At 52.2% G+C, this 15,188-nt stretch overlaps 5 protein-coding genes across 5 annotated transcripts; 3 read left to right on the plus strand and 2 right to left on the minus strand.

Moving 5' to 3' along the window:
• Positions 1–2,958: 2,958 nt before the first annotated feature.
• Positions 2,959–5,050, plus strand: J4E86_002135 (uncharacterized protein; the record flags this gene model as incomplete). Its single annotated transcript, XM_051442698.1, has 2 exons — positions 2,959–3,143; positions 3,238–5,050. 2 exons carry the CDS (start codon positions 2,959–2,961, stop codon positions 5,048–5,050), a joined length of 1,998 nt encoding a protein of 665 aa, XP_051306286.1.
• A 1,317-nt stretch (positions 5,051–6,367) lies between these two features.
• Positions 6,368–7,411, plus strand: J4E86_002136 (uncharacterized protein; the record flags this gene model as incomplete). Its single annotated transcript, XM_051442699.1, has 2 exons — positions 6,368–6,806; positions 6,879–7,411. 2 exons carry the CDS (start codon positions 6,368–6,370, stop codon positions 7,409–7,411), a joined length of 972 nt encoding a protein of 323 aa, XP_051306287.1.
• Positions 7,412–7,785: 374 nt separating this feature from the next.
• J4E86_002137 (uncharacterized protein) lies at positions 7,786–8,578 on the minus strand (the record flags this gene model as incomplete). The annotated part of the gene is made up of 2 exons (XM_051442700.1): positions 7,786–8,408; positions 8,464–8,578. The coding sequence occupies 2 exons, from the start codon at positions 8,576–8,578 to the stop codon at positions 7,786–7,788; spliced, it is 738 nt and encodes a 245-aa protein (XP_051306288.1).
• Positions 8,579–11,033: 2,455 nt separating this feature from the next.
• J4E86_002138 (uncharacterized protein) lies at positions 11,034–12,457 on the plus strand (the record flags this gene model as incomplete). The annotated part of the gene is made up of 3 exons (XM_051442701.1): positions 11,034–11,426; positions 11,935–12,004; positions 12,060–12,457. The coding sequence occupies 3 exons, from the start codon at positions 11,034–11,036 to the stop codon at positions 12,455–12,457; spliced, it is 861 nt and encodes a 286-aa protein (XP_051306289.1).
• A 74-nt stretch (positions 12,458–12,531) lies between these two features.
• J4E86_002139 (uncharacterized protein) lies at positions 12,532–14,694 on the minus strand (the record flags this gene model as incomplete). The annotated part of the gene is made up of 3 exons (XM_051442702.1): positions 12,532–13,774; positions 13,825–14,395; positions 14,607–14,694. 3 exons carry the CDS (start codon positions 14,692–14,694, stop codon positions 12,532–12,534), a joined length of 1,902 nt encoding a protein of 633 aa, XP_051306290.1.
• Positions 14,695–15,188: the final 494 nt, after the last annotated feature.

Here is a 15,188-nt window from a genome sequence, read left to right on the forward strand (position 1 = left end):
ATCGTTGGTGCTAGCAAGAGCATGCGGTTTGACTCGCGAGGAAGCCCACCTCTTTCGAACATCCGGCAGTTGTGTATACCACAATCACGAGCCTGCACAGATCAGTTGTTACGTTGGAGCTCCTTCTGACGGCTTTAAAGGTTCTGCGAACACGATCTTAGCCGTGTACGGATGAGCAGGAAGTAATTGCGTTGCACTTCGCGAGACGGAGTTTGCCCGTGTAATCAACACCACAAAGCTATTGCATCACCAAAGCATGCTAACATCAGCTCGAGGATACATGCTAAGGTGTTACAGTCACGACATACTAGGAACCCGGATGCAACCGAATTGGCTTTCGCTATATCTTCAAACAGAGTCGCTCCCAATATCCAGCGGGCATTGGCTCACTTTCCAGGCATCTCACGACTTCTACGCAGACGCTATACAATCGATCACAGTCCCCGCTGGAATTTTGCCGAACATGGGCGCCTACGATATGACCCAATCAAAGGTTCGACAAAGAAGAGAATGTCCGGCAGCGTCTGAAGCCGATATATCCCCTTCGAAGCACTCAATACCAACGCCACCGACTTCTACTCATTAAATCAAGAACGGTGTGACAACATAAACATCTACGCCGTCGGGAATGATGAAATCTTGGCTCTCGAACCAGCCCGTCATTAATGCGTGCAAAAATTATTCTCTGGTATTCCAATCATTCCGTACCATATAAGCTCACGCCTCCCGATTCGGATCTTTGCAAGCGCGTGGTTATCGAAGCGATCGAAGGATTCTTTCACAGGCAAACGTCTTTCATTGAATCAACCCTTGCATGGATCTCAGAAGGCATATGGCCGAATCAATCAAGTAAAAAATGAACCTGGTATCCCCAGATCCATTGGGATTATGTAAAGCCGACCTCTGTCTACCTTAGTCTGCAGAAGATCCCATGACATCGCGTTCTGGGGATTACTGGAAGCTGGCCCACCGGCACTGATTGCATTTCGAGGTGCCGGTGTACGTCCGTTTGTTTCGAACCGCAATGGGCATGGAACCCCCAACGACAGTAGTTGTTGATCGTCCATATGCCCAAAAGTCGGAAAACAAGCAACGAGATATTCCACCAGGAATACGTAGATCCCAAAACGCATGGAAAGGTGAAGGTCGCCTGCCACGAAGTCTACGTTGTGACACTTGTCGTACAACCCACTTTCTGGCGCTTAGGGTTACAGTTCACACCACTGTCGATCGATTCATGATTCAAGATTCGCAAAGAGTCGTTCTCGATGCGTACGTGCGCGACGAGGATATACCCTTTCACTAACAAGTAGACTCAAAACTGAAAGTTAACGATGAATTACTCAAGTGCACTGTCGTCCAACATGACATCACATGGAGTAATCTCCCGACAACAAAGCCGTACACGCGAGGCTGTAGTAAAGGCCTAGACATTATGCCGGTAACCATGCGCTCATCAAACACCAGAAGCCGATTTTGATGGCGATTCCGATGGCGAAAGACGGGTAATCTCCCTAGTGATGAAGGGGTCTCGTAGGGCGAGGCTCGTGGCGGTGAGGCAGATTTGGCTGTTCCTTCGTGCCTCAACAGTCGTCGTACAGAAAGCGATGCACGACTGCAACCCCATTCTGCGCATTCAATGCCTATGAGTTTCACAAAGCTGCGAAGAGTTTCACATGTCAAAAGGGGAGCAGAACAAATATGACGGGTGAAGGGCACAATCTCGATAAATGACGGTTGTTAAGCGGAAGCGGGCTCGGGGGAGCCTACATGCAGAACGCAAGGCCGTCGCAGGTCGTGCACAACCAACGCTCGGCCGCTGCGGGATCGGGAAATGAAGACAGCGTGGAGCGGGTTTGTTCTGGACCAGCTTGAGCTCCACAGCATCGGAAAGGGGGAGGATTGTGTTTTTGCGGGTCCTGGGCGACCAGAGGACGAGAGTGGCTATGCAGCGAAAAAAGATCGCTGAGCTGTTGTACATCAGGGAACGTAGCACGACGCTGCAGCGTGGAGAGACGGGCGTTCGCGTGTACATAGTATGGTTCAGGGGCCCAGGGCGCTTCTGAGCGGTCGTATGGCCTGGAGCTCACAACGGGAGCCCTGGTCGACAATCTGTTGTTGAAGAAGAACCGACGAATGACGGAAGTTCACGAAAGGGTTCCTGCAGTAGCGACGCCCATTGCGGCTAGCGGGTCCGCACGGGCGCGATCCAAAATAAACGGTGCGGCCTAGCCGCCTCCTGAAGCTGCAGGCCAGTAGGGGTTTCGGGTGCAGCTGACGGGTGGATGTGCAGCTGGGAAAATACGACGATAGCTCTATCGATTGCGTGCAGAGAGACACGATAGCAGTGAAGACGTCGGGACGCAGCTGGCGGTGGGTGAGGGCGTGAATGCAATCAGCGGGCCGGCTCAAGGTCAAACGTGTGGCTGCGCCTAGGGACGAACGCGGGCCCTTCACTCTCTGCTTCGGCGTAACAGGCCTGACCCGTGCAAGGCTTGAGACAGCCGCCCAATCAGGAGGCCTGTCAGCCAGAACCGGAGATCAGGCTCCTGTGCGGCGCCTCATCTACCCTTCGCGCCCATCCGTCTTCTTTCCTTCAACTCACCTCTCCGTGGGCTTGTCGCTCTTTTTGCAACCACCACCAGCACCCTTCGCAGCTCTATCGTATCTTACCCCAGTCATTCTTTTTTGGGCCGAAGTTTGTTTGCTTGTGTTGCTGTCACCTTGGCTATTGCCGTCCGCTCACTCCTCGACTACCCCGGAACGAGTTTCGCATATACTATTCTGCCAGCTAGCTGTCACGACTGAGTTACGACTTCACGTTGTTAATACCTGCATCGTAGCGTCACGTCGACAATACCAAGGACGAGCTTCCCCGGATCCATTACTAGCTCTATCGATTGCGACCTCACATGCGACATCGGTCTTAGAGCCATGCCGCACTCACATCACCAACACATGCACCATGTGCACCGCGACATCCACGTTGGCTCTCCCAGCAGTGCAAGCCAGACGATCCAACTAGCTGAACGAGCCTCACGTGTACTGGTGGCCCGCGCCAGCGCAACATGTACCAACGACAGCGATCCTGGCTGCACCAAGCCAACCCAAGTACCAACCATTGCTATTGCACTGGCTATCATGTGAGTTGGCTGTCTGTTCAGCTTTGAATGCGCTAACGGCATGTAGTGTACCTGTCGTCGGTGTAACGATCGTGCTATTCTTTTTACATCGCAGGAACAAGAGGAAGCTCGCAGAGGAAGACTCCAAAGACAAGTACAAGTCTCACGACTGGGGCATGGAGGGTGTCGCCAAGGCCGGAAAGAAGGGAGGTCCTGAGATGAGCGTGTCAGAGAAGGAAATCCCTGGAGGCCACGATCGAGGTCTCTCGATCGAGACTGGAAGCCCGTACATTCTGCCCGTCGGCCTGCATGGCTCTCGGGAGTCGTTCCACTCGTTATCGCGTTCGCAGCACGATCCTCACGACCCCTACGGCCCCGTAGCCTATCTGAAGGACGACCAGAGCATCCGCAGCGCAAGCCGCGGCCCCTATGGAAACGACGCCAGATCTATGTACACCACTTCAAGCGCAGGAACAAGGAAGGAAGGTCTTCAGGCTGGCCTTCTTCAGAATGCACAGAGGATGTCGACCTCGCACCCCATTCGCGGCGAGTCTCTGTCCCCTGACAGTTCGCGATCCCCAGACAGCAAGTTCCCTGAGGCGGGTATTCCTCTCAGTCCTTTAAACCCACGGTTTGAAGAAAAGTCGTCTCCCATCTCGCCTCCGTCAGCCACCTCGCCTTCAGATGAGCCCACCACCCAATACGCCGCCTTCAAGCCCACCGATGTTCCCACCATCTCCATTCCTGAGCCTGGTGTCACCGAGAAGCAAGTCAGCAAGTCACCCGTCCAGACCACCAACGACATCCCCACATTGCCACGCGTTAAGTCCCAAGCTGTTGTGTTAGAGAACACCAACACGCACAGCATCATCAGCACTTCGAGCTACGGCGATGGTTTCCAAATCACACCGCCGTCTCCCAAGGAAAGCGAGGGACCCAAGATTGTTGCACCTAAGCCTCGCTACTCGACTGGTCCCCAGAACGTTGGTCTTGGAGTCGACGATTTCGCCCCCAGCTCTAACCGTCTGTCCATGAGCCTCCGTCCCATGCCTTCCGATGACCCTCAGGAGAACCCCGAGGAGCGCGCCAACCGTATCCGATCCTTCTACAAGGAATACTTTGACGACTCGAAGCCTGAGCCTGCTGGCGGCCACCAATACACCGATTACGTTGAAGACTACGGCTCGGAGTACCAAGACGGCACTGTCTTCGACCCTCGCACCGGTGCCTTCGTTGTCGCTCAGCCGAACGCTCCGTTCGCTGAGCCCATCACTCGTCGTGCCATGACTCCTCCCCCGCGTGCTCCTCCCCGGTTCCGAAGCAACACTGCCACTGGTCCTCGAGGCCCGCACATGTCAAACGGCTCCATGGCTTCCTCACAATATCCACCTCCGCGTGGCATGTCTTCAATGAGCGGACGCTTGCCTCCGCCAATGAAGAAGCCGCTGCCTCCTCCATCCGCTTTGTCCTCTCTCCCAACACCCGCTAAGCTTACCGAGAGCTCCATGGTTTTCGACGCCGCCGACTTTGCACCGCCAGTCTCGTTCCGCGAGAGGCAAAACGGCGTACGACCTGACAGCCCTCTTGGAACTCCCAGGCCATACAGCCCGGCCGTACGACCACACACACCCCTCGTCGGATCCTACGACGAACTGCCAGCGTTACCCAGTCCCTACTTGATGCGCAAGTCGGGTACCTTCACTGCGCTCGATTTCGCACCACCTGCTCGTATACGTGACCCTGCCGGTGGCGGTGCCTCAGATGCTGGCTCAATCCGATCAAACCACTCTGGCATCTCGGCAGTTGGCCGATTTGCTGTTCGCAGCGGAGCCAACCGTGTCAGCAGGATACCAAGGGACGTTCTGGGTACCAAGGATGACTTCATGGTGCAATTAAAACCCAGGATGAACATGGTAGAGGGCGCCTAAACTAGTCGCGACTTCCTCAGCACACATTTTTGACGACAGATATCCTGCTCGCTGGCTGAGCTTTCCGCATACTCGACCGAACATTAAAAGCTCATTATGTCAACTTGTTCTCTGTACACTGCTTTTTAGCGGCCTTGATGATTTCCTTGGTATCGTGGCATAGACACAGCGCGCGTTGGCTACCCTCCATCTTCACATCACAGCAACAACCTGTACAGACGGTCCGTCTAGTACGCTTTCCTATTTTTCTCCATCGCGGTTGTGCAACGAATGACCGGCAGATTACTCGTTTCTAGGGCGGTTTAGCGATGGGCTGGCGTTTACCAATGTCTAATTTTTATTCTTCTGCGTTGCTGCGACATGGCGAAGTTGAGATGTGGAGGGCAGCTTGGTGGTTTGGAGACCGTGGAGGCTTGAGTGATTGTGGAACATCTAGCAGAGCACATAGAGGAATGGAAAGAAAAAACATTACTTGAAGCGCATCGTACTGGCCACGCGTGATGTTGTGCATTAGACGTAACTAGTGATGCCAGCCGCCCGAACACGAGTTTGTCTAGTAAGGAGCCTCAACGTCGAGCCATGCAATAGTGTGGATTCGCGATGCCCCCTCTGTCTGGCCGCGCAGATCCGAAGCCTAGCGCAATTTCGCATCCTTCCGCATCCGCCTGCGCCATCATCGAGAGAATTATCCACGTATGTAGATCATCGACGCCGCTCCTCTATTACCCGCGAGAATCTCACTCTTACATACATTGTCCTCCATTTTATCCACACCATAGTAGAGCATGCACAGCCACACAGTAGCCAACTCCACCCCCAAAGATCACCAGTAAACAGTGCCCAGCGCGACGTCATGACCAGCCACGCACGCGCGTACCGGCCAGACCATGCTCATAGCAAACGTGCGCCACGCCGGTGCTTCAGTCGCGCGCAGTGATTTGCCCTCTGGTGTCTTAGGCGCGTGGCCTAGTGCCGATGTGTGTCGTTGGTGAGAAGGGCGCCGCGTCGCCAGCGCCTTCTTGCGGTGTCTAGTTTTGCTGTTAGGGGTCCCGTACGTCATAGCTCGCGATCTTCGACCAGGCTCCATAAAATACACGACTACTGCTGCTGCACGCGCGTAGGAGATTGCGTTGCCCCGGATTCAAGGCATTCTTGGCCTGGACATTCAATCGACGAAACGTTTCGGATCTTCGCTCTCTACGTCGTTCGTCTGAGACCCGGTCATTGCTTGTTCACTTTCTTCTCTCACAATCCTCCGCTGCAGCACGCCTTGCTTCTTCTCCCTTTCAACGCCTGGAAATCCCCGAGTCGTCCATCATGGGCATCTTCTCGCGCCGCCGCAAGTCGGACGACACCGCCGTCACGCAAACCGCCCCAGACCTCAGCAAAGAACAAATCAAGCGCGCAACTCGCACACGCAAAATATGGGCGCTCATCACATCCTTCTTCCTCTTCATCACACTCATCTTCCTGATCCTGGTCAACATCTCCGGTGTACGCAACAAGGCCGTTATTAAGAATTGGTATTTCATCCGCCTCGACCTGAGCCACATCGTGCCTGCCAGCGTACCGAACTTCGCTCTTATCAACACTATCGCGCAAACGCTCGGACTGCATGATTTCTATCAAGTTGGGCTATGGGGATTCTGCGAGGGATACGCGGGTGAGGGCGTGACTTTCTGCAGTGAGCCAAAGACGCTATACTGGTTCAATCCTGTGCAAATCCTGCGTAATGAGCTTCTTGCTGGGGCTTCGAGTAAGCTGCTTCACATCCCGAGTCTTAGATATCATGCATTGGAAACAGAGTAACTAACATGCATGTCTACAGTCAACCTTCCCGCCGACATCAACGACATTCTCGACCTTATCCATCTCGTCTCCAACTGGATGTTCGGTCTCTTCCTCACCGCAACGGTCTTGTCTTTCGTCCTCATCTTCGTCATGCCCATCTCCATCTACACGCGCTGGCTTACCCTCGTCGTCGCAATCCTCGCCTTCCTCAACGCCCTCTTCGTAACCGTCGCCTCGGTCATCGCAACCGTCATGTTCATCATCTTCCGCAACACTATCGGTGGTGTGGCTGAGCTAAACATATCGGCAGAGATAGGCACCACCCTCTTCGCCTTCATGTGGGTGGCAAGTGCTTTCGCCATATTTGCCTGGCTAGTACAGATGGGGCTTTGCTGCTGCTGCGCCTCAAGGAGAGATGTCAAGAAGGGCAAGAAGAGAGGCAACGAAAAGGCGTACCACATGGACGCTGCTGGCACAGAGGCAGGCGGCATCAGGGACACCAATATGGTCGCCGGCGAAGCCAACGAGAAGCCACAAAAGAAGAACTACCAGTTCTGGAAGCGTGGTTAGGAACCTCTTCCATCAACTTCAAACCTCTTCGAGCACATTACACGCATAGATATCGACTCGGACATTGAAGTCCCAAAAGCTAGCCCATAATATGCCTAGTGCTGGCTACGCAAAAAGAGAAATTTGGAATCTGTAACTTTCAGCGAGCGCGGCGTTGGTTTGGCATCTTTGGTACAGCTCCGCATAAGTCAGCGCAGCGTTGGACTTTTGCATTCGACACGACATGACATTGATCACGGACATATTCCTTCACCAATACATACAACCTAATGATATCGATATTACAGCTAGAAAACCGAACATGCATTCCTGGATGGGTATCTTAGTCGTGACCGTCCCATGACTTAACTCCAAAACTCGCAGTTTATCTGTGTTCAGTTTGCTTTCCCCTGTGCAGCACCCTTGTTCATCTTCTCCAACGTATCCATGTCGATAATTCTCAACTCCGTCCTCGCCCACAGGATGATCATGCATATTACGCCCGGCAAGAAGCCTCCTCCCACCATGAGCCCTTCACCCCAGCCACGCCCTTGCCAGACCTCATACAACGCCAGTAGCCCACACACAGCCCTGTTAATTGGCACAATAGAATCCGCTATCTTATCCGCAGCCTCTTCCGATATGTACGGTACAGGCCGCCTTACACTCTTCTCAGTCGGTTGTTCCCACGACGGTGTCTTGTTGTAGATTCCATATCCACCCAGAGGTTTCTTAGCCTGCCCTTTCCCTTTCGATGGTTGTTGGAGTGTCGAGGGTGTGACGTCCACACCATCGATTGGCTCCATCTGCGTCGGCGGTAGCGGCAGGAAATATAACGTATACGCTGTTGCTAGCAGACTCGCGATAGAGACTAGACTGGTCGGGAGGGTGGACAGGGCGAATAGTCGCGGGATGTAGAGGAGTATGGGGAGTAAGGGTAGCGCAAGGAGGAAGAGCGTATATGTGTGCGTCGTGGATGTGTCGTGTGTGCTGAGGGTTTGGAGTAGGGCTGCGCGGTCTGTGGAGTTCTGTCAGCAAGGCGGGGATTGGGCATGGAGGAGAGGGAAGGATACCTTGTTCATCCATACCCGCTTCTACGGTATCTTCATCGTCGGATTCGGACGGGTACTTGAACGTCTTGCGCAAGCGTTGCGCTGCTACTGTTTCGGCTTCCTTGAGTTTCTCCATCTTTTTCTGTGTCTTTTGCGCGAGTTGGTACGGGGTTTGAAGGACTCGGGGACTTGAGTGTATGTTGTGTGGGAGAGGATTAGACGGGATTATGTGTTAATAGAGGCCGGGTGATTGAAAGGTGGCCTTTCGTGGATACCTGCGCGCGTGCGGCAAGGCAACCGGGTTGTTGGACTGTTTGGGTCGGCGGAACGGATGACGACGTTTGTGGGGGAGATCTGGACCTGGACCCTGGGATTAGCGCGCTGGACCTGCATGCATCATCTGCGACTGTATCACTCGACTTTGCAATCATGAAAGTGTTCAATTTTCTACCTGCGTTACAAGAATCTTCGGCTAGAGCAATTTCCCATCCAGTATGGGCGGCTCAACCTTTTGCTACCTCTCGAGATCTTCTCCGCCAACGAAATGCAGTCACACGTGCCTCCGACGAGGCCTAGCTGGCGCCTGATTGATCCAAATATCGCGTTCCATATAGCAACGGCAATTGCGAAAAACCCGAGTCGTTTTTGTGACTGTAGCCTGGGGCTTCGTACAGAAGCTGAACTATAAATTCGGTCTAATCTCTTGTCCTGGTGGAAGCTGTGTCTTCTCCATTACCATCTTTTGGATCTTACTTATCTTCACAAAATATTATCCATTCCTGTTCCTACATAACGCGACCCGTCTGGTTCCCTTCAGTTTCTCTAGTCCTAATCCACGCTTCTTTCGCAGAGACATCCCACCTCCTCAATCACCTCGAAGCACAACATGCCCCTGGAACTCCAACGCTTGCCGAGCACACGAGAGCTGAGACGCATCGCTTATCCGGTCCATCTGGAAGACACCCTAGGTATTCTGAGCGACGCATATAGCGACGGGAACACTAATTGCCGGTTAAGGACCAACCCCACTCAACCAAGCAGACACGTCACCAAGAACTGTTCGGCCGACGCGAATCCCTCACATGATACAAGCTGTCCTTTCTTTGATATTCTCCCGCGTGAGATAAGAAACGAGATCTATCGTCACGCACTTGGGAGTTCATGCGACGCTTTCATGGTTAGTAAAGCTCATCTCAGAGTAACATACCAGGGCCAGAAGGTTTTTATTCGAGATACATACAAAGACCAGATAACGTGGATGTGCTCAAGCAAGCAAATGTACCGGGAGGCTACCGAGCAGTTTTACCATCTGGCTCGCTTCAACATGGACATGGATACTCGCTACGACGTACTGCACGCCCAAGGCCTCATGCAAACGCATCGCAAACGCAGGCATCCTACAATCTCCCGTGCGAGATTTTTAACGGTAATGAATCTGACGACGGAGGGCGTGTATCAAGAAGAAGGTTCGCTGATGACTCTGCAGTTCAACACTGACAGCATGCAGTACGAAACCCTGGCTAGGCTCTTCCCACGCATGGTAGAACTGCGACAAATCGAGATCAGGATAGACCTCAGAGTTCCGGCACTCTATCGGTATAGCAGTGCTGAGTGCAAGCCGTCGCTGCCGTTTCTCCGAAGTCTACCTCTTGCATCAATGGCAAGGTTGCGAGTCGAAATCGAATATGTCCACCCGAAGTGCTCCAGGGATAACGTCATCAGTAGACTCACTGCTCCCCTGAAAGAAGAGGTAGCAAGGTACGTGATGCCAGCCGTGCGAGGTGACAGTCGTCGGTGTAGGGAATGGCAGGAACAAGTAGAAGAGGATACGGGGTGTTCTTGCCATGGACAATCAGGTGAAGTGCTTATACATAGCCTATTGAGGGTAGAGATGCGCCTGCCTAGGTAGTTGGCACGGATATAGGTCGAAGACGAGAGTCTGTAGTATCAATGCGGCCGGAATGCAAGTAACCATGAGACTCACCGCATATTATGTTTACTTCCACGGCTCGTTTTGCCTCACCTAAGTATTCGCGTATGACATGGCAGGAATCTCAGAGCAAACTCTCAAAGAGGCCGTTTTGTTCATTTTTGCAACAGTTCTCTAGTCGGTGTTCTATTACTTGGCGCTTGTCGTATATTATAGTTGTGTTACAGAGCGTCAAGGGCAAGAGTGAGACTGACTGTCTTTGCGCTAGCTCCGTTTGCTCGTCTCCACCCAGGTCCTACACTTCGTGACCTTTAGACGTACCGACCAACACGTAACTCTCAAACTAATCCACAATCATGGACGTCGATGTCGCTATGAGATATTGTGCTGTCTTCGAGGACAAGTAAGCAAATCAAATTCCGTGGTTCTTCCCCAGGGCCTTTACTGATCTCCCAGGACAACCAAGAACCAGCGCAATTCACCTCTACTTCGTCTCCCCGCCGAACTCCGCAATAATGTCTACGAATACTTGTGCTCAGATAATCAAGTCCGCATGAGAATGCCGCATCCACACGCTCTTGCTCGCATTCACCGAGGAGCTCTAGCGCTACTGTCTACCTGTCGCCAACTCCGCCACGAAGCATCTTCAACTTTCCACACAATGGCCGTGTTCGATATCAGTACCTTTGTGCTCGATGATATAAAAGAGGGCAATATTTGTCTCAACTTAGAGCCTTGGAACTCAATCCAATCGATTCAGATGCCCGGTTACGAGGTGGAGCGATGGTGCTATTTCGCAGATATCTATAATGGCGAGTCTCTAGGGAAGCTGTTTGGAGAACACATGTACACTGGATTTTTTCCATCACTGAAGCATGTTCTCGCAGTCTATTGTATTGATGAGGGCGAACCCTGTTCGCAATTTAGCGACCATGAAATCGCCGACACTCTTAAGCTGGCTTTTGGAAAGAAGGATCTTCGCATTCACATTCAGGTCAAATTTCAGGGCAGCGTCTTTGGGTATATGGCCTTGGATTTGAGCCGGTGCAGAGAAGTACGTAAATTTTTCCTGGTCAAGCAAATGCGAAGACACGTGCACTGTCCAAATCTTGTAGTAGCTGAGCACCCAATCTTACCTAGTTTCTCGTTAGCTCACGCAAATGTAGATCGCCTTGATCGTATAAAACACCTTGACTGATGAGAGCAAGATGGCGGCGATGGATGATCACATGCTACACGATCATTCGACTTTAGGCTAAAGCCATAAGCAGTACCTAGGTAGCAACGACTGTAATCCACTGCACACAAACACACATCGGTTTTCTTTCTCAGAAGTTCTAGGGTGGCTTTTTGGCTGTCAAATATATGGATCAGACAGACAGAAGAAGGAAGTCGGAACTGATCGAGTCCAGGTGAATCCAAACCTGTAGTAGCACGCAATATGGCGAACAACGATCAACTGGATAACACTATTCCCATATTTTGCACAGCAAGAATACCTCGCGATGTTACAACCACGATCCATTATCCCAAAAGGTGCAAATAACTGACATCATTCTTAGCTTCTTAACGAGTTTTTCATTGAGGCTTTCGAGGCGCCCGAGCTAAAGGCCGTGGATTGCACTCATATAGGTAAACGGAACAAGTACACTCTCAAGCGAAACACATGCTAATCAAGATCATCCAGCCATTCTCGTCGAAACGACCGATATCACCAAACTCACTTCGCCCACGCGCGCCCCAGTGCCGCAAAACCTCTCCTATCCATTCCTAAACTGGGGATTGAACGACTTAGTCAAGTTGGCATGGCAATTCGAAGGCGCAGGATATGGTATCGTAGGCACGGAATTCGTCATCATGGATGATCAGACACTCAAAGACAAGACCGTGATTCTTGTGACGCCATCCGAGGGCTATGAAGATGTAGAAACGGCGCCTAGACTAACTGCACGATCAGATTTCCGCTCTAGTCTCATTACGCTGAACGTCAAGAGTATTGGAGTAGGGGGTGATGAACAGTGGGAGGAAGCTGCGGAGCAGGGTGGACGCGTGATTAGACTGTATGACGAGGAGAATTCGGAGTAGATGAAGGAGTTATGAGACCGACGATGTGTAAGATACCAGAATTGTATTTATATGTTCAGGTTGATGCATCCCAATCATTCTACAGCATTCTTCTCCTTCCATTCCCCAGCTGCCTCCTCATAAGTGCAGAACTCCACGTCTCCTTCCCACGCCTTCAGCCACTTAATCACCCTCTCAATCATGCCGATAACATGCGCCATACCACTGGTATCCGGATGCAAGACCAACGGGAAAACCACTACATCTTTCTCCCCATTACTCTCAAGCATTTCGCTCCTAATCCACTCAAACTTATCCTTCCACATATTCTCCATGACGCGAACGTCGACGTAGCCGTGCGAGTTGGGTGCATTGGGAAGATACTGAAGCGGCGTCATATCTTCCGTGTACCAGTTTGCCGGAATCTCGACGAGAGTTTTAGTTGTGGACGCACTGGGTTTAGGCAGGGGTTTCATCCAGTCTTTCGCGGAGGCCTCTTCGGTGTACTTTGGCGCTTTGATGGGTGGGAGATTGGGGAGGTAGTATGGTGTGCTGTCGTGGTGGGAGAGTGAGGTGTCATAGAGGAAAGAGTACTCCTCTAGTAATTCCACGGTACTTTCGCGGAGTTGATAGAGCGGTGCGCGATATCCCAGTGGGCGCTTCCCTAGTAGTTCCTGGTAGAGGCTTATACAGTGCTCGAGAACTTCGCGTTCTTGGGTGGGCGTAAGCTGAGGGGCGCCTTCGTGGCAATAACCATGTAAGCCTATCTCCGCGCCGCTGCTCTTAATGGCGGCGAACTCTCCAGGGAAAGATTCTGCACTATGCATCGGCACAAACCAGGTTACTTTGTTCGCGATGCCGTGCTTCGCAAAGAGCTTGAGTAGTCGTGGAACTCCGACGTGGCCACTGAAGAAGCCAGTACTGTAGTCCGCAAGGTTATTATCGGGGTGTTGGCCGGTACCAAGCCAGCCCGATACTGCGTCGAAATCCACAGAGAGCAGGATCTTGATCTTCGGCTTCTGTTTTGGTTGAGAGCTGCCAAGAGATGACATGGTTGGGATAGCCATTGCTGAGGGGGTCCTGCTAGCTAGAGAGACTCCTTCGGTTGCGGTACCAAATATCTCGGCCTCACCAGTTGCGTTGAGAGACGGCGTTTCGGGCTCGACAGCAGTTCCCTGTGATTTGCGAACTTCTTCCTCGGACCACACAATGCGACCTTCCATACCACCATCCACAGATATACATTGTCCGGAGATGTGACCTGCAGCGTGATGACTTGCCAGGAAAGCAGCAGCTCTCGCTACGTCAGTCGGTTGAGCGATTTTTCTGAGTGGTACACTGCAATTGTTAGCAAAATATCGGAGAGTCAGTATGAGCGTCAGACTCACGTAGCCTTCGCCTCCCTCCACATCTCCCCTGGGTCGTCCAACCTCCCTTCAATCAACTTGGTCTCCACCCATCCGGGCGCGACGGCATTGATCCTGGCGCTCTTATTCAGCCTAACAATCTCGTTCTTCACTGTCTTCACAAGACCGTATTGTAGCCCTGCTTTCCCACTCGCATACTCCACATGACCTGCCTGACCAAAGACTCCACATTCGGACCCCGTCACAACGACACTGACATTTTCGATTTCCTTGCCAGTGTCGTTTTGTGATTTCTCGATGGATTTGAGGAAGTGCTTAATGGTCAGGTACGTGCCACGCACGTTGATAGCGTAGGTGCGGTCCCAGAGCTCACTGGGCATATCCCAGATAGGATAGCTGGAAGATTCATCTGTGATGCCTGCGTTGGCGCAGAGAATGCTGATAGGCTGCGAGAAATGGTGGATAGCTTGGAATATGGAGTCCTGGATGGAGGCTTCGGAACTGATGTCGCCTTGGAGGCAATGGAGGTTGGGGTTTGTTGAGGCGAGAGGATTTGGGCGAAGATCGTGTGCAGTGACTTTACAGCCTTGTGCTATGCAGGCGTTAGTGACGGTTGCATAAGAGTAGAAACATCAATTAAGATGATGGCGTTGATTCCTTGTCTTGTAGGCCGAAGCCCTAGAGAGTGCCTTCCACCGCAGGGTGACTTGACAGAGACCCTGAGCCTATCATGGAACCTGCAGACTTCACTCAATGTGCAAAGACTCTCCGACAACCATCAAAGGCACAAGACCGTTACATACCTAGGAACTCATCTACAATCGCACTACCAATTCCTCCGGCGGCCCCAGTAACAAACACATGCAACCCCCCAAGTTCGAGAAACGACATGATGCACCTTGACGACGCCTTCACTGCTTCTGCGGCCAGATGTTCAAGTTCAGGCTGTTACTCTATCAACTCAGCTCCACAAGATGCGCGCCCGCATACGTAATGTAGCAACAGCCGACCCGGCACCCACGATAAGCCCTACGTTATCACCTTGAGGAGCTTCCGAAGAGGGCAACGGCTAGCACTTGTCGCATACTGTTATTTCTCCGCGCGCAATCGAGATGGAAGTGTATACGTAATCCTGAGTGCAGATGGCGATAGCGAGGCTCAGTTGAGCATGTGGAGGGGACATCGACCCCTCTTCCGCACACCCCAGCTCGAGGGAGCTGGAGCTAGAATACGCGAAGAACAATTGTACCGCTTCTACGAACTAGCCTAATTCATCAGGCGTTTTGGGTATGAGGTGTCTGCGCCTACGGCCAAATCTCAACAAAAGTAAGACGAGTCCCACGCGCAAGGGCTCGAAGGGCACATCGCGACTCCGTACTTGTTTA

The sequence above is a fragment of the Alternaria arbusti genome (genome assembly GCF_024043155.1).
Source record: "Alternaria arbusti strain BMP 1465 chromosome Unknown scaffold_2, whole genome shotgun sequence".
Taxonomy (NCBI): domain Eukaryota; kingdom Fungi; phylum Ascomycota; class Dothideomycetes; order Pleosporales; family Pleosporaceae; genus Alternaria; species Alternaria arbusti.